This window comes from Arvicola amphibius, chromosome 2, assembly GCF_903992535.2.
Source record: "Arvicola amphibius chromosome 2, mArvAmp1.2, whole genome shotgun sequence".
NCBI lineage: Eukaryota > Metazoa > Chordata > Mammalia > Rodentia > Cricetidae > Arvicola > Arvicola amphibius.
Window position 1 is genome coordinate 31,524,134 of NC_052048.2, and position 25,594 is coordinate 31,549,727.

General features: G+C 42.2%; 1 protein-coding gene across 2 annotated transcripts; it reads left to right on the forward strand.

Annotated features, from left to right (window-relative positions):
- The first annotated feature begins 411 nt into the window (after window positions 1-411).
- LOC119807564 (olfactory receptor 6C74-like) lies at window positions 412-23,465 on the forward strand. Of its 2 annotated transcripts, XM_038319587.1 has the most exons (3): window positions 412-1,507; window positions 22,638-22,705; window positions 22,938-23,078. In XM_038319587.1, exons 1-2 carry the CDS (start codon window positions 579-581, stop codon window positions 22,669-22,671), a joined length of 963 nt encoding a protein of 320 aa, XP_038175515.1. In that variant the 5' UTR covers window positions 412-578; the 3' UTR covers window positions 22,672-22,705; window positions 22,938-23,078. The 2 variants fall into 2 exon arrangements, with proteins under 2 accessions (XP_038175515.1, XP_038175514.1); XM_038319586.1 differs by lacking the exon at window positions 22,638-22,705 and having other exon boundaries at window positions 22,938-23,465.
- Window positions 23,466-25,594: the final 2,129 nt, after the last annotated feature.

Here is a 25,594-nt window from a genome sequence, read left to right on the forward strand (position 1 = left end):
TGATGGAATGAATTTGATCTCTGGGACCGATAAGGTGCAAGAAGAAACCGACTTCAGCAGATTGTCCTCTGACCTCCACAAATGTGAGTTATGCTAACAATAAACAAATGCAAATTGAATACATTAAAAATACTTGGTCATAGTATTGAGAAACAGCAGGAATTTTGAAAAGCAATAAGAATTCAGTCTTTGATATCTCTGTTATATGATCCAACCTCTCTGAGAATCTGACACTTCTGATCTCTCCTGGTGAGGCAGAGTGGCAAGAATCTAATACTCATGATGTGGGGACAGAGAGGAATTCTGACTCCAGGTGGCAGCATAAGTGGTGGTGGTGATGGTTATAAAGGTGACAGTAATGATGGCTGAATCAAAGAAGAACATGACAATAATTATGATAGTATAGTTACACTTAGTCATAAACACACAGGTTTAGGCCAAAAGCAAAGAGAACAACATGTTTCATCACATTTAATCGTCACCACACTTTGAACAGGCTGCTGAGTGATCTCCATGTGTGCACTGTGAGAACATCTCTGCTCTCTGTGATCTCTTCATCACAAGTGAAGACAGTGGAAATGGGGAACGGGACCACTGTCCAGGAGTTTACCCTGGAGGGATTTCCTGCTGTCCAGCGCCTGGGCAGGCTGCTCTTCTCAGTGCACCTGCTGGCATACCTGGCCTCCATCACAGGCAATGTCCTCATCGTCTCCGTCGTCTGCACCAGCGCCCATCTGAAAACCCCCATGTACTTTTTCCTCGGCATTTTCTCCTTCTTTGAGTGTTGCTTTACCAGTGCTGTTATTCCTAAATTGTTGGCTATATTTCTTTTAGGGAAGCAAACGATTTCCTTTGTTGCCTGTTTCGTACAAGCCTTCGTCTTTGTATTCATTGGGGCCTTTGGCTTCCTTCTCATAGCTGTGATGTCAGTGGACAGGTGTGTGGCCATCTGCAAGCCTCTGCATTATCCCACCATCATGAACCCGAGGACCTGCACCCTCCTGATCACGGCCTGCCTTGCGGTGACTTTTGCCTTTATCACTTGGGTAGTAGTGAAGGTGTCCCGGTTATCCTTTTGTGGTCCCCATGTCATCCCACACTTCTTCTGTGACCTTGGCCCTCTGATCCACCTCTCCTGCTCAGACACCAGATCTGTGGAAACTCTGACCCTTGGCCTTGCTTTGATTATCCTTCTCTCGTCCCTCATTGTCACCATCATTGCGTACAGCAGCATAGTATTCACAATTGTGCGTCTCCCCTCAGCCAGGGAGCGACAGAAAGCTTTCTCCACCTGCTCATCCCACCTCATCGTCCTCTCTCTCATGTACGGCAGCTGCGTGTTCATATATGTGAAACCGAAGCAAACAAGCCGGCTGGAATCCAACAGGGAGGCTGCTCTGGTGAACACAGTGCTGACCCCGCTTCTGAACCCTGTCATCTACACCCTGCGCAACAAGCAGGTCCACCAGGCTCTGAGGGAGGCTGTGTGCAGAATAAAAATGTCAAGGTGAGAAAACATTATGTGTTCTTGGGGTGGAAATCATCAAAAAATATTTTTTTCTCTAATTTAACAAGTGTGCAAGCCTTAGCAGTTCAGAATGACAAAATTCACATGCCTTCCGTGTAAATATCTCCATAAAATACAGGTGTTTGCTGGCTCGTGGAGACATTACAATGCAGCGTGTGTTCCTAATCCACTCTCTTTATTCCATGTATTCCTGCCAATAGATTATTTTTTTTTTTTTTTTGGTTTTTCGAGACAGGGTTTCCCTGTAGTTTCTAGAGCCTGTCCTGGAGCTAGCTCTTGTAGACCAGGCTGGCCTCGAACTCAGAGATCCACCTACCTCTGCCTCCCGAGTGCTGGGATTAAAGGCGTGCGCCACCACCACCCGGCCCTGCCAATAGATTTTTGTTTGTTTTTCAAGGCATGGTTTCCCTGTGTAACCCTGGCTGTCCAGAAACTCGCTCTGTAGTCCAACCTGGCCTTAAACTCACAGAAATCCACCTGCCTCTGCCTCATGAGTTCTGGGATTGAAGGCATGCGCCTTCACAACCCAGCATGGCAATAGATTTTGATTGCAAAATCTATTGAACTTTTTCATTCAAGTGATAGGAACTGTGTGCTTGAAATTCCTGAAATATATTGAACTATACCACTTAAATTGTGCTGTCTTCCACAAATTAGTATTTTTTAGCAGAAATAATAACTATTTACCAATGATGGTAAAATAACTAAAACAATTAGTGATTTTATTTGCATTGAAGCTTTGAAAATATTAGTGGAGGTAACCAATGCTTTGCCCATGTTCCCTCCTTGACTGTTGAAGGAAACACGATCCTCTGTCTTGTAAAATATATGTCACAGTGTACATCATCTCTGTTTCTGTTCTGTAACTGGGCTCAACTGTACATGAATGCTTCACTGCAATGCTAAAGTGAAATACATTGTTTGGGATCTCAGTTCATTCTCTAAAATACCAAAATGGCTACTGCCTCCCATGCCCACTATTTTATTTTTTTAATTTATTTGTTATTGATTTCTATTATGAACCTGTTACTAAGAAAAATGTATATAAGTTGGCTGGAAGGGGGCCATACTTAATGCTCATCCGTAGGAGTTTCTTCCAATTCAGGGGTGTGGAATACGAGTTGTTTACCTGCTTGGAGTTATTAATGAAAACAACTTAAACCAATTAGAGATTGTGCTTCCTGGTAGAATTGTTTTCAATTACAGTTACCTTCTAGCTGATAATCCATTTTAAAGCCCGTTGCTCAGTTTTTAACTTTTCATTGATTTAGCCTTAATTTTCAGGATATAATAGGTCTGTCTTATCTTCAGAAGAAATACCTCTGAAAAGATTATGATTGATTATTGTTTGTTTCGAAATCAGATCTCACTGTGAGGTCGGGTTGGACTTTCCCTCATGTCTGCTTTAGTCACCTGAGTTCAGTGATAACAGAATGGGGCACCTGGCCTAGATCTTTCCTTTCAGCTGAACTTTATAAATCATTATACAACGACAAATAAAATTTTATAAAATTCCTTTAGGTTCATGACTGGCCTTCAAAGTCATAATTCAAAGTTCATATTTTACCCCAAACTCACAGGCACAGCCCAAACTCACAAACTCCAGATACACAGTTCCTACACTGGCTTTGCCTTGTGGGTTCCCTCAAAATGAAGCCTGCGCACACCATATTCATGCTCCCAGACCTGTGTCTGAACATACAAACCCTGTACTGCTTTGCCTGGTTCGTCCCCTCAGAACCAAGCCTGCCCCCACCATCTCCACAATCTCAGGCCTGACTCTGGCTCCAAAATCTCAGCTCACACACCAGTGCTACTAGGTGACCTCCCTTGACCTTAGACTACCCGTGTCACATCTCCACACTGGCAGAGCTAGACCAGCTGCTATAGTAGTTGTACACTCCGGTCATGTGGCTCCTGTTGAGGTAAGTAAGCTAGATGTTCACCCCAGACACATGTCCAATGAAAGTTCACTTGCCTAGGTCTCATCACAAAAACACATACAAATAAAACATAATACAACAAGACAGTGTGTCCCACCTCAAACCTACTCTATAGGAATGTTCTCTAATGAGAATGACCTAGATGAAATCCAGGACACAGAGTTTCAAAGAACAATCATAAACTCAAGAATTCAATGGCTTTACAGAAGACACACAAAAACCAGTGCATTAAAGAGAATTAACAATAAATGCCCAAAACCATGAATACACCACTGAAGGAGATGATGAAGACAATACAAGATTTAAAAGTTGAACTCAATAAAGAGATAGAAATATTGAAGGGGGTTCAAACTAAAATTAAGATGCAATTAAAAAACTTAACAACCCAATTTAAAATCCCTGGGGGAAAGCCCTAGACATGAACTGAATAAGCAGATGATAAAATATCATGACTGAGAAGTAAAGTGGAGGAATCGATCAACTCAAGCAAAGAATATGACAATGTTTTTTTTTTAAAGAAAAGCATATGAGAGGAACACACAAGAACTGTGTGACACCACAAAAAGACCAAGGCATTGAATTATAGGCATGGAAGAAAGAGAAGAATCCCAGATCACACCACAGACCAGACTGTCAACAAGATCATAGAAGAAAACTTTCCCAAATAAAGGAAAAACACACCCATAAAATACAAGAAGCATACAGAATACCAAATAGACACAATTGAAAAAAAACTACTCATTGCATATTATAATTGAAACACTAAATATACAAAACCAAAGGGGGATAATGAAAGATGCTACAGAAAAAAACACTAGCCACATAAAAGGAAATCTATCAGAATAACAGATGATTTCTCCATTATCATTTTAAAATCCAGAAGAGCTTTGAATGTATTCTAAGTTCTAAGAAACCATAGATGCTGACCTCGACTATTATATCCAGCAAAACTATCTACCATAGTTGAAGGAGAAAGAAGACCTTTCCATGATACAAGCAGCTCAAAAGAATGCATGTACATCAAACCAGTCCTACAGAGAATATTATAAGCAACACCTCAGACTGAAGAGAGGGAAAAGCATAACCAAGACACTACACAACGCAAGGAAATGAAGCTACAATTTCTACAAAGAGGAAGAGGGATCAAACAATAATGCAATCATCACATGTCCTTCAATAACTTTGAATGTTAATAGATTTAATTCACCCATCAAAAGACATACATTAGCTCAACAACAAAATCAAAACCCTTTCTGTTTGTCTACAAGAAACCACTCAGTTTTAATGATAGGCTCCACTTTAAATTGACAGCAAAAATATGTGACCTGGAAACCAGTATTTGTAGAAATCCTAGTATCTGATAAAATAGACTTCAAACTAATCAGAAGAAATAAAGGACACATTATTATAATCAAGGAAACAATTGATCAAGAAGACATTGCAATCCTAAACATGTATGCATCAGACTCTGGTTTGATCAAAAACCCAATGTCATAAGAAGCATACTATGAGACTTAAATATACAGATAAAATCCATCTCAGTTACAGTAGGTGTCTTAGCTTGATTTTTTATTGCTGTGAAGAGACACCATGACCACAGCACTCTTATAAAGAAAACATTTAATTGGGGTAGCTCATTTACAGTTTCAGAGGTTCAGTCCATTATCATTATGACAGGGAGCATGGCAGTGTGTAGGCAGATGGTGATAATACATCTTGACCAGAAGGCAGCAGTAAGTTGACTGACTCACCAGGTGGCATTCTGAGCATAGAAAACCTCAAAGTCTGCCCTCACAGTGACACTCTAACTCCAATAAGTTCACACCTCCTAATAGTGCCACTCCCTATGAGATTATGGGGGCCTTCGCATTCAAACTAACACAACAGGTGATTTCAATACCCCACTTTCTTTAATACTTAGGTATTTCTGGGAAAAAGAAACATCAGGAATAAATCACATCATGTATCAAAAGAAACTACAGAATATAAATATATATTCTACTCAGCAACTCATGGAAGACTCTCTAAAACAGATCATATCCTGGGAAACAACAAAAACTTAACAAATTCAGAAAAAAAATAATCCCACATATCCTTTATTTTCATGATGCAAAGCTTAAAATCAACAACAGATGAAACTCTAGAAACTACACAGATCTGTAAAGATTAAATAATATATTTCTGAATGATGAGTAGATCATATAAGAAACCAACAAAGGAATTCAAATTTCTTGGAATTAAGTGAAATTGACAAAACATCTGGGGCATATTAAAAGAGATCCTACATGAGGCATTTTTTGCTCTAAGAGCCTATATTTAAATATTAGAAACAGCACAAATAAATGACTTAATGATACAATTCAAGAATTTGGAAAAATAAGAACATACCCAACCCTAATCCAGCAGACAGGAAGAAACAACAAAAATCAGAACAGAAATGAAAGAAATAGAATAAAAAAAAAGAGTATTAAGATGAACCTAAGAGCAGATTGTTTGAAAGGATGAACAAGGGCCTGGAAAGATGGCTCGCAGTTAAGAGACTGTTGCTTTTACAGAGTACCCAGGTTTTATTACCATCACCCACATGGTGGCTCATAACCATCCAAAACTCCAATTCCAGGAGATCTAATAACTTCTTTTGACCTCTGCATGCACCAGGCACACACATGGTGCACAGATATACATGTGAGCAAGACACTCATATGGATAAATATATAAATCTTTTTTTAAAAGATAAAAGAGGATTGATAGACTTATGGTCTGATTAACCAGAAGAAAGAAATGACTCAAGCCCAAAATCAGCAGAATCAGAAATGAACAAGAAAAACATTACAACACAAACCAAAGAAAGGGAATAATTTTAAAACCTATATTCCTCCAAATTATAAAATCTAAAAGAAATGAATGGATTTCTAAATTCATCCAAATCACCAACTAAAACCAAGACGACCCATAACAGACCAATAAATTAATAAATAGTAAAACCAAAACAATAATTAAAAACTGTCTGAAAGAAAGTGTCCAGGTCCAGGTATGACGTGGGACTCCCTCTGTATGCTGTGATTACCATTAACAAATAAAGAAACTGCTTTGGACCTATAGCAAGGCAGAACTTAGGTAGGCAGGGAAAACTAAACTGAATGCTGGGAGAAAGAAGGGCAGAGTCAGAGAGAAGCCATGTAGCCCCACTGGAGACAGACACAGGAACTTTAGCCAGTAAGCCACAGCCATGTGGTGATACACAGATTAATAGAAATGGGTTAATAAACTGCTTTGGGCCTATAGCAGGACAAAACAGAGGTAGGCAGGGAAAACTAAACTGAATGCTGGGAGAAAAGAGGCCATGTAGCCCCTCTGGAGACAGACACCAGAACTTACCCAGTAAGCCATACCCTTGTGGCAATACACAGATTAATGGAGATGGGTTAATTTAAAATGAGTTAGCCAGAAATACACTTAAGCTATTAGCCAAAGTGTATTGCAAATGATATGGTTCCTGTGTGATTACTTTGGGGCTGAGAAGCCAGGAACAAACAAGCAGCCTCCTACTACAATCAACTAATAGGTGGAGAATAGTACACTAAAATCTGGTGCTGAAACATCCTTTTGAGTCACGTACCCATTACTAGGTAACCCAGTGTCAAAGACACCAGTATTCATAACTTGATGATCCTACAAAGGATAGGCTGAGAATCCCTTTTCTTGCCTTGGTTTTGAAGGAGTAATCAAATATTTTAAAATAAGTATAATGGAGATGCTGAAAGATCACTAAAGTGGAAAAATCAAATAATGATAAAGACTTTGAAGAGAGCTAGGTTTGTGGCTCAGTGGGTAAGAGCACTTGCCCTGGAAGCATGAGAACCTGAGATTGAATCCCCAGCACTTACTTAAGAGGCTGGACATGGCTGTGAGGGCCTGTAATCTCAGGACAGTGCTGGGGTAGGGTGGGGGGCAGTTGGAGGAACTAGGTTATGCAGATTGGCTGGCTAGTTGGCTGAGCCAAAGCAGTGAGCTTCTGGTTCAATGACTGACCCCATCTCAGGGCAACAGCACACAGAGAGATAAAGACAACTGGTGTCTTTCTCACGTTCTGCATTGTGTGAAGGTGTATAAGCACTACATACATACAGACAGACATACAGAACATACAATACATAGTACACACAGAAAAAAAGAAAGGAAAAGTAATTGAAGAGAATATAAATAAATGAAAAGATATCTAGTATCTATGGATTAAGAGAATTAATGTTGCTAAAATATCCATATTACCCTAATCATTCTACAGGTTTAATGTAATCCTTATCAAAATGGCATTGGTATTGTCTACAGAAAGAAAATAAATCCTAAAACTCTGAGAAGCCAAAGAAATTCTGAGCAATTCTTAGTAAGAAAAATGATGCAAATACCATATTACTAGATTTCAAATATACTACAAAGTTATAGTTACCAAATTAACATGGTAGTGGCACAGAAACCTACCTCTAGAAACATGGAATAGAAGAGAGAGCCTAGAAATGAGCCACCTAATTCTTTACAAAGTTGAAAAATACACATCTGAAAAATGATAGTCTGTTTAATAAATAATGACAGGAAAAATCAATATCCACATGGAGAAAAATGAAGCTAGAACCCTATTTCTTTCCACATACCAATATCTACTTTAATGGGCTTAAATGTTATAACTCAAAGACATTTCCATATAACCCAGTTTAAAAGCGGCCCTAAAACATGTATCCAGAGAAGACATGGGCAAGAAATAGATGCAAAAGCTGCTCAATATCACCAATTAACTATCAAAGCAATGCAAATCAAAGCTATAATGAGGTATTTTCTTAGTACAGTTAGATTGGCTATGACCAAAACGACAAATATCAGGAAAGATGTGGAGGAAGGAGAACTCCAGTGTGGGAGGGGATGGGCATTTTAATAAGAATTATGGCTTTGTCTGAGAGCTGCTTGGCCTGCAAGGGGACCTGACAGTCTGCCAGAGGATCCATCATTCTTTGGGGTGAGTGAGGAGTGAGTGCCCGAACCTTGGCAGCTGCCCGGAGAGGGACCACCGACATTCCACAACTCCCCTTCCACCCGCACACTTCCTGCTCTTCCTGCAGGGGTTATTCTCCCCGGATACTGCCTCTCTCTTCCTGTCCCTTCCCAGCTTGCACCCAGAATCCTCCCCCCCTCCCCCCCCCCCCCCCCCCCCCCCCGCCTCATCCTCCCGTCTTTGGGGCCACAAAATCCCACAGCTCAGCCTGTTTGGGCTCTGGGGACCTGGAATTGAGTGCACCCAGGCCCGTGGGAGGTCCCCTCCTATACTGGCCTGCCTGGGGCAAGGTAGGCCTTTGTCTGAGAGCTGCTTGGCCTGCAAGGGGACCTGACAGTCTGCCAGAGGATCCATCATTCTTTGGGGTGAGTGAGGAGTGAGTGTCCGAACCGAACCGCGGCAGCTGCCCAGAGAGGGACCACCAACATTCCACAACTCCCCCCGCCACCCGCACACTTCCTGCTCTTCCTGCAGGGGTTATTCTCCCCGGATACTGCCTCTCTCTTCCTGTCCCTTCCCAGCTTGCACCCAGAATCCTTCCCCCCTCCCCCTGCCTCATCCTCCTGTCTTTGGGGCCACAAAATCCCACAGCTCAGCCTGTTTGGGCTCTGGGGACCTGGAATTGAGTGCACCCAGGCCGGTGGGAGGTCCCCTCCTTCATTAGACTGCCTGCAGCAAGGTAGGCCCTTTGTCAGTGAGCTGTTTGGCCTGCAAGGAGACCTGACAGTCTGCCAGAGGATCCATCATTCATTGGGGTGAGTGAATTTAATTCACTGGGGTGAATTGAACTTCTGAAAGAAGACCCAAAGGGGATTATTCAGAGGAACAAATGGGCAGGCGCCAATGCAAGAATTCCTCCAACAATTTGAAAAACAACATGAAAGCACCAGAACCCAGCGAACTTATAACAGGAGGACTTGAACACACTAATCAAGAAGAAGTAGAAAAAATTGACTTTATGAAAGTAATAGAGTCCCTTAAACAGGAGGTGAAAAACTCACTTAAGGAAATGGACGAGAAGAATAACAAAAAGTTTGAAGAATTGAGTAAATCGGTAAACGATATCCTAGGAAACCAAGAAAAAACAATCAAACAGATAATGGAAACAGTGCAAGACTTGAAAACTGAAATGGAGGCAAGGAAGAAAACACAACCCAAGGGCCAACTGGATTTGGAAAATCTATGTAAACGAACAGAGAATACAGAAACAAGCATAACCAACAGAATACAAGAGATAGAAGAAAGAATCTCAGATTCTGAAGATACCATAGAGAAAATAAATGCACTGATCAAAGAAAACAGCAAATCCAACAAATCCTCATCACAAAACATTCAGGAAATCTGGGACACAATAAAAAGACCAAACCTAAGAATAATAGGCGTAGAAGAAGGAGAAGAAATACAGCTCAATGGTTCAGAAAATATATTTAATAAAATTATAGAAGAAAACTTCCCAAACCTAAAAAAAGATATTCCTATTAAGGTTCAAGAAGCTTACAGAACACCAAATAGACTGGATCAAAAAAAAACATCCCCTCACCATATTATAATCAAAACACAAAACATACAGAATAAAGAAAGAATATTAAGAGCTGCAAAGGAAAAAGGTCAAGTAACATATAAAGGTAAACCTATCAGACTAACACCTGACTTCTCTATGGAAACCATGAAAGCCAGAAGGTCCTGGATAGATGTTTTGCAGAAACTAAGAGACCATGGATACAAGCCCAGATTACTATACCCAGCCAAGCTTTCATTCACTATAAATGGAGAAAACAAAATATTCCAGGATAAAAACAAATTTAAACAATACATAGCCACAAATCCAGCCTTACAGAAAGTAATAGAAGGAAATTCACAAACAAAGGAGTCCAGCATTGCCCAAAATAACTCAGACATCTAGCGACCCTTCACCAGCACATCGCAAAGAAAGGAAACACACAATCTCTACTACCAAATAAAAAATGACAACCGGAGTTAACATCCACTGGTCATTAATATCACTTAATATCAATGGACTCAATTCACCTATAAAAAGGCACAGGCTAAGAGATTGGATACGAAAACAGGATCCAACATTCTGCTGTTTACAAGAAACACACCTCAACCACAAAGACAGACATATACTCAGAGTAAAGGGTTGGGAAAAAGTTTATCAAGCAAATGGACCTAAGAAACAAGCCGGTGTGGCCATACTAATTTCCAACAAAGTTGACTTCAAACTAAAATCAATCAGAAGAGATGGAAAGGGACACTTTATACTCATCACAGGAAAAATCTATCAGAATGAAGTCTCAATCCTGAATATCTATGCCCCTAATACAAAAGCACCCACTTATATAAAAGAAACATTACTAGAACTCAAGACAGCCATCAAACCAAACACACTGATAGTGGGAGACTTCAACACTCCTCTTTCACCAATGGACAGGTCAATTCGACAGAAACCTAACAGAGAATTAAGAGACTTAATAGAGGTAATGAACCAAATGGACTTAACAGACATCTATAGAACGTCCCACCCAAACAGGAAAGAATATACCTTCTTCTCTGCGGCTCATGGAACCTTTTCGAAAATTGACCACATACTCGGTAACAAAGCAAACTTCCACAGTTACAAAAACATATTAGTAACCACCTGCATCTTATCGGATCACCATGGATTAAAATTAGAATTCAACAACAATGCTACCCCCAGAAAGCCTACAAACTCATGGAAACTGAACAGTCAACTACCGAACCACAGCTGGGTCAAGGAAGAAATAAAGAAAGAAATTAAAGTCTTTCTTGAATTTAATGAAAATAAAGACACAACATACTCAAACTTATGGGACACTATGAAAGCAGTGCTAAGAGGAAAATTCATAGCACTAAGTGCCCACTTAAAAAAAACGGAGAAAGCACACATTGGAGACTTAACAGCACACCTGAAAGCTTTAGAAAAGAAAGAAGCAGACTCACCTAGGAGGAGTAGAAGACTGGAAATTATCAAACTGAGGGCTGAAATCAACAAAATAGAAACACAGAAAACAATCCAAAGAATCAATGAAACAAAAAGCTGGTTCTTGAAGAAAATCAACAAGATTGACAAACCCCTAGCCAAACTAACCAAATGGCAGAGAGAGAACACACAAATTAATAAGATCAGAAATGAAAAAGGGGACATAACCACAGACACAGAGGAAATCCAAAGAATCATTAGATCTTACTACAAAAGCCTGTATGCCACAAAATTGGAAAATGTAAAAGAAATGGACACTTTTTTAGATAAGTACCATGTACCAAAGTTAAACCAGGACCAGGTAAATGCTCTAAATAGTCCTGTTAGTCGTGAAGAATTGGAAACTGTTATCAGAAACCTCCCTACCAAAAAGAGCCCAGGACCTGATGGGTTCAATGCAGAATTCTACCAGAACTTCCAAGAAGACCTAATACCTATACTCCTTAAGGTATTTCATAATATAGAAACAGAACAGTCATTGCCAAATTCCTTTTATGAAGCTACAATTACCCTGATACCTAAACCACACAAAGACTTAACCAAGAAAGAGAATTACAGGCCAATCTCACTCATGAACATCGATGCAAAAATTCTCAATAAAATACTGGCAAACAGAATCCAAGAACACATTAGAAAAATTATCCACTATGATCAAGTAGGCTTCATCCCAGAGATGCAGGGCTGGTTCAACATACGAAAATCTATCAATGTAATCCATCATATAAATAAACTGAAGGATAAAAACCATATGGTCATCTCATTAGATGCAGAAAAAGCATTTGACAAAATTCAGCACCCCTTTATGATAAAGGTCTTGGAGAGATTAGGGATACAGGGGTCATTCCTAAATATAATAAAGGCTATTAGCCGGGCGGTGGTGGCGCACGCCTTTAATCCCAGCACTCGGGAGGCAGAGGCAGGCGGATCTCTGTGAGTTCGAGACCAGCCTGGTCTACAAGAGCTAGTTCCAGGACAGGCTCCAAAGCCACAGAGAAACCCTGTCTCGAAAAACAAAACAAAACAAAACAAAAACAAATAAAAAAAAGGCTATTTACAGCAAGCCGACAGCTAACATCAAATTAAATGGAGAGAAACTCAAGGCCATCCCACTAAATTCAGGAACGCGACAAGGCTGTCCACTCTCTCCTTATCTCTTCAATATAGTACTTGAAGTTCTAGCAATAGCAATAAGACAAAACAAGGGGATCAAGGGGATTCGAATTGGAAAGGAAGAAGTTAAACTTTCATTATTTGCAGATGATATGATAGTGTACATAAGCAACCCCAAAAACTCCACCAAAGAACTTTTACAGCTGATAAACTCCTTTAGTATTGTGGCAGGTTACAAGATCAACTCCAAAAAATCAGTCGCCCTCCTATATACAAAGGATAAGGAAGCAGAGAAAGAAATCAGAGAAGCTTCACCTTTCACGATAGCCACAAATAGCATAAAATATCTTGGGGTAACTCTAACCAAGGAAGTGAAAGACCTATTTGACAAGAACTTTAAGTCTTTGAAGAAAGAAATTGAAGAGGATACCAGAAAATGGAAGGATCTCCCTTGCTCGTGGATTGGGAGGATCAACATAGTAAAAAATGGCAATACTACCAAAGGCAATCTATAGATTTAATGCAATCCCCTTAAAGATCCCATCAAAATTCTTCACAGATCTTGAGAGGACAATAATCAACTTTATATGGAAGAACAAGAAACCCCGGATAGCCAAAACAATCTTATACAATAAAGGAACTTCTGGAGGCATTACCATCCCTGACTTCAAACTCTATTACAGAGCTACAGTATTGAAAACAGCTTGGTATTGGCATAAAAATAGAGAAGTCGACCAATGGAATCGAATAGAAGACCCAGATCTTAACCCACAAACCTATGAACACCTGATTTTTGATAAAGGAGCTAAAAGCACACAATGGAAGAAAGAAAGCATCTTCAACAAATGGTGCTGGCATAACTGGATGTCAACCTGTAGAAGAATGAAAGTAGATCCGTGTCTATCACCATGCACAAAACTCAAGTCCAAATGGATTAAAGACCTCAATATCAATCTGAACACACTGAACCTGTTAGAGGAGAAAGTGGGAAGTACTCTACAACATTTGGGCACAGGAGACCGCTTCCTACGTATAGCCCCAGCAACACAGACATTAAGGGCAACATTGAATAAATGGGACCTCCTGAAGCTGAGCAGCTTCTGTAAAGCAAAGGACACTGTCACTAAGACAAAAAGGCAGCCTACTGACTGGGAAAAGATCTTCACCAACCCCACAACAGACAAAGGTCTGATCTCCAAAATATATAAGGAACTCAAGAGACTAGACTTTAAAATGCTAATGAACCCAATTAAAAAATGGGGCACTGAACTGAACTGAGAATTCTCAGCAGAAGAAGTTCGAATGGCCAAAAGACACTTAAAGTCATGCTCAACCTCCTTAGCAATCAGGGAAATGCAAATCAAAACAACGTTAAGATACCATCTTACACCTGTCAGAATGGCTAAAATCCAAAACACCAATGATAGCCTTTGCTGGAGAGGATGTGGAGTAAGGGGTACACTCATCCATTGCTGGTGGGAATGCAAACTTGTGCAACCGCTTTGGAAAGCAGTGTGGAGGTTTCTCAGGAAATTTGGGATCCACCTACCCCAGGACCCAGCAATCCCACTCTTGGGAATTTACCCAAGAGATGCCCAATCATATTACAAAAGCATCTGTTCAACTATGTTTATAGCAGCATTATTTGTAATAGCCAGAACCTGGAAACAACCTAGATGCCCTTCAGTGGAAGAATGGTTGAAGAAAGTGTGGAATATATACATGCTAGAATACTACTCAGCGGTAAAAAACAATGACATCTTGAATTTTGCATGCAAATGGAGGGAAATAGAAAACACCATCCTGAGTGAGGTAACCCAGGCCCAAAAAGATGAACATGGGATGTACTCACTCATAATTGGGTTCTAGCCATAAATAAAGGACATCGAGCCTATAATTCGTAAAAATCCTAGAGAAGCTATATAAGAAGGTGAACCCAAAGAAAAACATATAGTTATCCTCCTGGATACTGGAAGTAGACAAGATTGCCGGACAAAAAATGGGAACATAGGGGTGGGGTGGGATGGGGGGAGGGGGGATGGGGCGAGAAAAGTGTGAAGTGGAGGATGGGAAGAGCTTGGGGGAATAGGATGGTTGGGATATAGGAAGGGTGGATATGGGAACAAGGAATTATATATCTTACTTAAGGGAGCCATTCTAGGGTTGGCAGAGGCTTGACTCTAGAGGGGTTCCCAGGTGTCCAGGAAGACGCCCCCAGCTAGGTCCTTGGGCAGCTGAGGAGAGGGTGCCAGAAATGTCCAGATCCTATTGCCATACTCATGAATATCTTGCATATCACCATAGAACCTTCACCTGGCATTGGATGGAGAAAATGACAGAGCCCCACATAGGAGCACCGGACTGAGCTCCCAAGGTCCCGATGAGGAGCAAAAGGAGGGAGATCATGAGCAAGGAAGTCAGGACCATGAGGAGTGCGTTTACCCATTGAGACGGTGGGACAGATCTAACGGGAGACCACCAAGTCCAGTTGGAATGGAACTGATGGAACAGGGGACCAAACCAGGCTCTCTGAATGTGGCTGACGGTGGAGGAGGACTGAGAAACCAAGGACAACAGCAATGAATGTGAACTCTACAGCATGGAGGGGCTCACTGTGAGCCTTAACCTTCACCTGGCGATGGATGGAGATAGAGACAGAGCCCCACATTGGAGCACCGGACTGAGCTCCCAAAGTTCTGATGAGGAGCGGATGGAGAGAGATCATGAGAAAGAAAGTCAGAACCATGAGGGACGCGTTCACCCACTGAGACGGCAGGACAGAACTAATGGGAGACCACCAAGTCCACTTGGAATGGGACTGATGGAACATGCGACCAAATCGGACTCTCTGAGGGTGGCTGATGGTGGAGGCTGACCGAGGAGCCAAGGACAATGGCGATGGGCTTGGTCTCTACGACATGGACGGGCTCTGTGTGAGCCTTGTCAGTTCGGTTGCTCACCTTCCTGGACCTGGGGGGAGTTGGGAGGACCTTGGACTCAACATAGTGTAGAGAACCCTGATGGCTGTTTGGCCTCAAGAGGGAGGGAGTGGGGATGTGGGTGGAGGGGAGGGGAGGGAAGGGGGGGAGGAGGAGGGGAGGAGATGGCAATTTTTAATAAAAAATAAATAAACCGGAAAAAAAAGAATTATGGAAAGTAATGTGAAGGGTACCTCACAAACTCAGAACTACTTGTGGGCCAAGAATTACACTGGCTGGTATAGTTCCAAAGAAAATGCAGTCAGCTTGTTGTGATTAGTGAATTCTCCTATTTTATACAGCACTATGAACAGTCACCAAAATGCACAACCACCACATCTCCACCAGGAAAACAGACCGAGAAAATGTGGCATATGTACATAATGGAGTATATTCAGATATTAAAATGCAGTGTGATCTTTTGGATGTGGTTGAATCTAGAGAGCCCATTAAGAGAAATAATTCAGAAACATAAAGATAAAAATATCACACGACCTAGCTCATAATATGGAATTGAAAATACCGTGGTATTGGAAAGCACAAACAAAGTTGTGAATTTTCAATGAGACTGTATCAGACCCAGGGCTCAGGGAACACTGTAAGAGGAGGGTTAAAGAATGTAAGAGCAACGAACTATAGAAATGATCCCTGAAAGTATAGTCTTTACCTGGCGATGGATGGAGATAGAGACAGAGCCCCACACTGGTGCACTGGACTGAGCTCCCAGGGTCCTGACGAGGAACAGAAGGAGGGAGAACATGAGGAAGAAAGTCAGGACCGTGAGGGAACCTTCATCTGGCGATGGATGGAGATAGAGACAGAGCCACACATTGGTGCACCTCACTGAGCTCCCAGGGTCCAAATGAGGAGCAGAAGGAGGGAAAATGTGAGCAAGGAAGTCTGGATTGCGGGGGGTCCCCACATCCACTGAGATGTTGGGGCTGATCTATTTGGAGCTTGCCAGGCCCAGCTGGACTGGGACTGAGAGAGCATGGGATGGAACCGGACTCCCTGAGCATGGCGGACAGTGAGGGCTGCTGAGAAGCCAAAGACAATGACGCTGGATTTGGATCCTGCTCCGCATGCTGGCTTGTGGGGGCGGGGGGGGACTGGCCTGTTTGGATGCTCACCTTCCTGGACCTGGATGGAACGGGGAGGAACTTGGACTTCCCACAGGGCAGGGAACCCTTACTGCTCTCTGAATAGGAGAGGGAGGAGGAGTGGAGGGGGGAGGGGGGTAAATGGGAGGCGGGGAGGAGGCGGAAATTTTTAATTAAAAAAAAAAGAATGTAAGAGCGGGATGATGGGGAGGGGCGCTATGCAATGCTGTCTTCTGGGATGACAGAGCTGTTGCAATCATGAACTCCCAGCAGCTGTGGTTGCCTGCATATACCAGCCTCAACTCTGACATGAATGGGAGAGGCACTCTTCAGGCCCTGTCTGTTGCAGGGAGCTTTTGGCAGCTGACAGCTTCAGGAGAAGGTGGAACCATGCTATTTTGAGACTATGCTCACTGGTAGCCTTCCCATGACCTAGTGGATGGACTCACAGCCTTGTGCACATTTGTACAGCACTAATTGGACTCAGCAGGTTATAAGAAGAGGGGATAGAAAAGGAAAAGGAGAAGAAGAAGGTGAGGGAGGAGGACACCAAGTTGCAGGGTATGTATTGGGAGAATAGAAAGAGTTGGAGGAGGGAAATACAGAATGGGTATGATTATATTTCATGTGCACACGTATAAAACTCTCACAAATAATAAAAAATTACAACAGAAAAATGATAACTTGCAGAAGCTGGAAGTAGCAGGAAGGTGGAGAGAGGCTGATTGACAGGTACAATGCACACAGATAGAATGATATGACTCAGAGTTCAAGTGCATAGTAGGATGGCTATATTCCATGAAAATATGTTGGTTTTTCAAAGTAGCCAAAAGCGCATTGTATTTAGCTATGGCAATAATTCCAAATGTTAGTTTTCCTTTAAATAATAATAGGAGGTAGTGATGTTTGCATCCAGGGCAACCAGGAAAAAACACAACTTGGAGTCTTGTGGAAGGACAGTGTCCTTGGAGATGCTGGAATCTGGCCAGCAGTCTTTCAGAGAGGGGTGGGGGGAGCATCTGCGTGTGAGGGATTGAGCTACGCAACTTGCCTCACTCTTCCGAGCTGTGCCCCTTTGCCATTACACAACCTATGTTATGTTATGTTGTTTTATGTTATGTTATGCTGTGTTATGTTGTTATGCTGTGTTATGTTGTTATGCTATGTTATGTTATGCTATGTTATGTTATGTTATGATGCTATGCTATGTTATGAGCTTACATCTAGCTAAAATTGTGAACTTTAAGTATTTCGTAGAAAGAAACAAAAATTATCTGAAATAATGGACATAATAGTTACCCTCAATTGGCCAACACAAAACCTGTAGGCTTCAAAGCAAATTATGTGCCTATACACGTATGACTGTATATGAAAAACAAGAGGCTCCTGGGTAAGATAGCTGAAGCTGTCACGGTATGAGCCAGGAAGGCAGGAAGCTGGAATAAGAAAGCATAGAGTATATTGCAGAGAGAAACAGAGGAAGCGGATTGGAAATGCACAAGGAAGTTAAAGGCTCCAGGATGGAAAACGGGTGGTAACATAGATAAATAAGCGGAGCAGGGCCTCATCAAAGCCCCTGATAAAGCAAGAAGAAACAGAGACTTCCTCCAAATGTAAGCTAAATGAAAGATGGGCAATAACTCTCAGAACAAGCCTGTAAGAGCAGAATTTGCTTGTTTTGGTAAGACAGAATTTCTCCGACAGGTTAGTGGTAGAGGAAAAGCCTATTTTATTATGCTCACTGATTCAGGGAGCAGTGGTCGGGTGCCATCTTGAGAGAGAATATTGGTAAAGCAGAGCTGCCCTGGGAGCCTGAGATCAAGAACTGTGCAAGTCTTGGCTCAGTGTGGCCAGCCACTGTCTCTGGGTGAGGAAAGGTCATAGATCAAGTCTTGAGCACTAGGGGGTGAGGGGTAGTCAGATGCTGAGACAATGGGTTGCAGACTCAGGCTGGGAAGTTCTTAAGGTCAGTAGCCCCAGCTCAGCGATCCATGAACAGATCTCATCAACAGATAAAAAGCCTGCAGCTTGATAGTTCTGAGCTGAGGCCCGTAGGTGGCTCAAACTGGAGAACCCAAGAACTCTGAAGTTCCACGATGCGCTTGATATTTACAGCTGCACCCCTCCAGCATAGTGACTGCCCTGCAAGTACAAAGACAAGTCAGTCACCTCAGGGTCGCCTTTGAGTCCGCACACCCAAGATATCTCCAGTTAAATACTAGTTAAGCAGGGGGTGGATCGGTGGGAAAACGCGAGATCACAGGTGCAAAGCTAAATGTGGCCAGTAGAGGGCTCTAGTACACAAAGGAGTAAATTCACCAGTTTGACCACGGTTCCGATGGACACACACACACACACACACACACACACACACACACGCACGCACGCACACACGCACACCGACGTGCATACACACTGCTCCGCGAACTCTCCCTCTCCTCGCAGCTATAAACAGTCTTCAAGTTTTTAGGGCATAGAAACTCTTCAACACCCATCGTTTGTTTTTCTCCCCAGTGAATCCCACTTTTAAAAAGTACACATTTAGCCGGGAGGTGGTGGTGCACGCCTTTAATCCCAGCACTCGGGAAACAGAGGTGGGCAAATCTCTGTGAGTTTGAGGCCAGCCTGGTCTACAAGAGCTAGTTCCAGAACGGGCTCCAAAGCTACAGAGAAACCCTGTCTCAAACAAAACAAAACAAAAAAGTACACATTTAAGCAGAATTCTTGCATTATTTTCTAAATTATTTTAATTTGTTATATCTTCTTCATACATCCATCTAATTTTGTTTATGGACTATTTCCATTATTGGGCAACATTTTCTTTTTACAAGTTCCTCTTTCTTCACCCCCTATATTTAGTGATGTTTTTATTTTGCTTTATTTTTAACACTTGATTTTTATCCCTCCCTTTGCTTTTTAACTTTTTCATTGTTGGGAATTTTTGTTTAACCTCTTTCTATTTTCTCTTTCCTTCCACAGTATTCTTCTTCACCCCACTTTTTTCATCTGTATAGCCTGCTCCCCACATACCTTCCTCCTTTCTTTATTTCACCTTCTTACTGTTTCCGTACTTAAACAAAGTAGCGTTTGACACTGTTCTACCATTCTCTTTGCATTTCTGTCACTGGCGACATGTTGGTGGGTTGAATGACTTTTAAGTGTATTTCAATATCATGTATGGGTTATTCAATATCATGTTGATGTTAATACAGCCATTTATTTTCTCCTGTTGAGTGGTTCTGGGGCCTGAGCGTCCAAGGGCAAGCTGGTCAGCCAGAAGACTGGCCCTTCAGAAAGCCAGATGAGACGTCTAAAACAGAAGATGTGCACGCCACAACGAAGACATTGACAGAACGGGAGAGAGCAGGAAGCTTGTCTCATCCCAAAATTCTGAATTCACACCTGATGAGGTACAGAGGTCCCGAGAGGCAAGATTCTCCACGACAATGTCACGTTTTCTGTTAAGAATGACAATAGGCATGAAAAAAGGTACAAATTTGCAGAAGAAGTCAAAACAGGACCCAGAGGAGAAAGTCAGGAAACAGAGGAAAACGTTAGCAAAATGGAAAAATGTCCTGGATAAAATCAACAACATGAATCCAACACAAACACTGAGACCTTGAAAAGAAAAACCAAACTGATGTGTTGAAAGCAAAATCTCTGCAAATCAAATAAACACTTTGGAGAGCATCACTGATAACTAAAGGGAATTAAAGATGATGGAACACAGGATTCATAAAAATTTACATTTACACATCAGTGGGGATAGAAACTAAAATTATGGCCAGAATACCCAAGAATCCTGGTGCATGATAAAGACATTAAGCCTAAAAATTCTCACCGAGGAGAAGGTGCTAATACAAACACTGAAAGCATGCAGGTGTGACCAACCCATGGCCAGCAGGTTACCTGTAGCCTACACATATGGCCAACACAAAATTAGAGACTTATTTAAAATAGTATTTTTTCCCAATTTTAAAAACTGAATCCTGTGGTTCTTGAGTATGGAATTTTATGTGGCAATGTGGCATCAGAATGTAGAAAGGCTGCACATATCTGGTACCTGTGCACTGAGAGGATAGCAGAACATTTCAGTATTAGAGAAAGAAGGGACATTCAAACATAAGAGACATGTAGAGCTCCAAATAGACATGAGTAGAGAAGAATCATTCTGTACCGCAAAGTCAAGATTCCAAAAATACAATGAAAATAAAACAGTATCAACAGCTGTGAATACAATTGTCACTTCCTTATGGAGGCAATACACCAGATCTCTCTTCAGAAGCCCAAACAGCAACAAACCTAGAAATGAATATCTACCAACAATGGTTGCTATTCCCAGAAAGTTATATTTAAATATAAAGAGATAGGGGTAATTCAAGTCAAGCCTAACCCACACTAAAGCAGTTTGTGACCTGGAAGCCAGCCCTACAAATTATATTTAAAATAATACTCTACAGAGATGAGTAAAAGAGCCTTTCTCAGTCACAGGAACATAGGAAAGGGTATTTCATGAGAAGGTGATGAAGTAAGGAGACCTAGAAATGAAGCCATTTTGTCACACCGTAAGCCAGCAAACCTCTACTACTGGCAGTGGAGAGAGTACAATCCAACCAACCAGCAACAGGAGCCGTGAAAATACAGAAATCAGTAAGTACATCTGAATAACAGCCTTCAGTGTAAATTGCCTCAACTCACCAACAATGAGAGGAAGACAGTTGGAGGGGATTAAAAGCTAGCTCTGGCTATTAGTTGTCCCCAAAAACATAATTATTGGCAGACTAAGAGCCAAAGGATGTGAGACAGTCCTTCAGGTGAGTAGAAAGGGATAAGAAGCAGACATGGGTAATCTGGGATCTGGTAAAGCCCACATCAAAGTAAAAAAGATAAAGAAGAGCATTATATAGCAGCAAAGAAACAATGAATGAAGACAATACAGCAAAAATAAAAAAGCGTTAGAGCTCTCAATAAAAATAACCACATGATGATGATTATAAAAGTGAAGATGAGCCATGAAGTTATGGAGGGCGGTTCCAAATGCTTCATCTCCATGTGGATTATCTAAGGACCATGAGTGTCAAACACCATAGTCCAAGTGGATTTAATAGACTAGTAAGATAAAGCCCCGGAGAATGCAAGATGTAGAAAGGTATGTCTCAATAAAATAAATACTAAATACTGCATAAGATAGAACTTGACTTTCCTGGAGATAATTCTTTATGCCTTCTGTATGGTAGATGTTCTCCTTCTGTTCCCATAGATATTGGGTCTTTTCATAGTGTTCCAAATTTTTTTCTATGCTCAATTTGATTTTTTTTAAATTCTATCAACCTTTACTGAGCCGTTCAATTTCTCTATCCTGTCTATAATCTTTAACTCCCTGTTTTTGCCATGATAATTGTAAATCCCAGCCTCCAGCCTCCATCTTCAGAGGCCCCTTCCCTGTGCCCCTCTAACCTTGACCCCTCCCTGAGGGTTTGCCCGCCAAACTTTGACCCTTCCCCAGGAAAGGTCAAATTCGCTTCCAGGGTCATGGAGCTTGTGTCAGAAGCTTTCAACATCTCCTGGAAATTTCGCATCCCCTATCATCCACAATTCTCGGAAAAAGTGGAGAGGGCCAATGGACTCATCAAACAACAGCTAACCAAGTTCTCCACTGAATTCAGATTATCTTGATCCTCCCTTCTCCGCATTGCCCTTACTTGCCTCAGGGCCACCCCACGGTTCCCCTATGAGCCTGAGCCCTTTTGAGCTGCAATATGGCAGGCCCTTTCTCCTTAACCATCACCTCCCAGTCCAAACTCCTCCACTGGCAGGGTACCTACCCTACTTCTTTCTTCTGAGGTCCCTTCTCCATTCACACACTGACAGTTGTCTACCTGCCCCCACACCAGTGGACCCTAATGCCCTTGAACCTGCCCCTCTCTCCCCAGGGAACAGAGTACTCCTCAAACAGCTGACTCCTAGGTCTCTTGAACCTCGATGGACAGGACCTCACACGGTAATCCTCACCACCCCCTCGGCTGCCAAACTCCTGGGACACCCATGCTGGTACCATCTCTCCAGGCTCAAGCGGGCACCTACTCACGTGTGTTGGTCTGTCTAGCAGTTAGGACCTTCCACCCTCCGATTTTCCAAGATACCACAACGAAGGGCCTATCTGCTCCTCATCCTGGCACTCTCATCTATGGCGATACAAACAAGATGGGTAATAACAATCTTCTTTCTCCTAGATACCTGCCTTCTTACCTCCCTCAAGAAACAGACGCCTGGTGTCTCCAGGATGACAGTGAACAGGATGATTTTCCAGCCACACCTCTTGCTGAGCGTGGACCCACCAACACCCAGCTCTCCCCTCTTCCAGTTGCCCTATGCCTGCAGGAAACAGCCAGACTTGAGTCCATGCCCCTTTTCCAAAGAGAGCCTAAAATGTTGGTCATAAATATCATCTCAGCTTCCTGTAACCCCTTAAACAAACAATCTGGAATGTAAATCACAGCCTCTGGCCTCCGTCTTTGGAAGCCCCTCCCCTGTACTCCTCAAACTTTGGCCCCTCCCTGAAGAGGGTCAAGGTGGCCCACCAAATCTTGACCCCTCCCCAGGAAAGGTCAAGACCACTCCCACACGCTATTTAAACTGCTCCCCAGAAAATAAGCACATGGTTTTCCCCTTTTCTTCTCTGGTGGTCGCATTGGCGACTTCCCATTACCCTCGGGACAACCGGGAGTGCAGGTGTCTAATTAAACCTGGATATCTTTTAATCTGGTCTGATTTGGCTTGATTGGGATTATTTGCGTTGGCAGAGAGCTCGCATTAGAAAATATTCCTAACAATAGTCTGTTGCTGAGGTTTTCTGTTAGGATTCTACCCTCATTCCAGCCCCATCTCCCTTCTTCTCACATTCAATAGATCTACCCCACCCCCACTCCCCTACCTCCCCACCCCTACTCCATAGACCTTGTTGCCTGTCAGCATGGCATGAAAACACAGGGACGCATTTGCATTCTCCTTCACAGTTCTTTTCAATTCTGCTCACCCTGTGGCTGGCTGCCAAGGAAGGTGAACTCCCTCTAGACTGTTTTCCTCCCTTTGGAACTTGCTAGATCTGAGACTCCTCCCTAGTGGGAGGAAGCATACCATGTGACACAGAGACACAAGGAGGTTGCCTATGCTCCTCTCAAAGCCCCATCCATCATGGCACCCCTGTGGATGCTTGCTAGGGACTGTGACCTCCTCCCAATCCCTCTCCCTCTTTTCAGGACTCAATAGTTCTCAGCATCCACCTCACAAAGGACTCTCCTTCCAACCCAAGGCTGGAAGATTCAAACCATCCCTTCCCTTCAAGAATTGTCAGAGCCCCACTAGCTGCCTGATTGTGACTCTCACGATGTAAGAGGAAAACTGTTCTAAACTACTTGACAAAGCTGCTGAAGGCACCTGATTGTAGCTGTCAGGCAGAGGACATGTGAAAGAGGTTGTACCTCCTCCCAGCCTTCCATCATCCTCTCACTGTGGTAAGTCCCCTACAGGCTTTACAGAAGGCAGGGGAAAAAACGATCCTCGAAGAGAAAAGAATGAAACTCGGTTCTGCCCGATTTTATTGTAATTGATGCTGGACCACGACTTCTAGAGTCAGATCCAGATCATAGTACTGTAGCCATATAAGCACAGAACAATTTTTGAAAAAAGTTTTCAGATAACAGTTAATTCGGTCCCAAGTGCACAACTATTTAAAACATGTTTACATTGAAAGGCCTTCAAAAGTACATCTGGCTTCTCTCACAAGAATGCATACTGTTGACTCAGAGATAAGGCCCAAGATTTAGGGTCTAAGGAGTTTGGCTGAGGTAAGCATAAAGCCTGTGGGTGTTGGGATGGCCTGGCCCTAAGATAACATAGAAGTCATTTAGGCTGTTGTAAAGCACAAATGACAGCACTCATAAGAGTGGGTTTGTGGTCTAAAAGCAATGCTCAAGATTAGGGGAAAGGTCTTGAATAAGGAGAAACATAAATTCTGGAAGATGAGGGCAGAGCCTGTCTCATCAGAAAACAAAGGACCACCAGGCTGTAAAATGACAACATTCCCAGCATTCCAGCAAGAGCAGCTTTGCACTTTGTTCCATGGAAGAGGGAAACTGTGTATAAAATTTTCCTTACTTCTCCAGGGCTAATCTGTGTGCACAAGGCTTTTAGCTCTCCACAACTCCTGACTGGGCCTCTTCATGCTGACACAGGAATATCCCAGGTTCTTCAACACTGTCCATTTCAGCCTTTCCTAATAGCCTATTTCCTTTCCTTAGTGACTTCCAACCAACCCACAGAACTGTTTTCTACCAGAGACCCTACAGCCATCAAAACTGACTGATTCTAGTTAATCTACCTGTACTACACAGCCACCACTTAGTGCGGATCCAGAGTGGGCAACAGCAACCAAAGAATAGAATACCCACCCAGCAAAGTTAAGACAAGATGCAAACATGAAGAGGAAGAAACACTTGAAACATCCTAATTCCAGATGCCTAGATATCAGTACACACACACACACACACACACACACACACACACACACACAGCCAAGACACCATGCTTCCTCTAAAACCAATCAACTCTATTTCAATAGACCACGAGAAAAGCTAATTAGCTGAAGCACAAGACAAGGACTTCAAAGTAGTAATAACAAATAATAAGCTCAAGTACCTTAAAGAGGATATGAACAAATGCCTTAATAAAAACCAAAATTGATGGGTAAAGTAACAAAAGCATTTAACAACATGATAGTAGTATTTGAAATAAATATAATCACCCAAGTCAGTCTAGATTAAAACAAATCTAGAAATGAAAACCCAGGAAGGCTAACAAAAACATTAATGATAAACCTTACCAAAAGGTT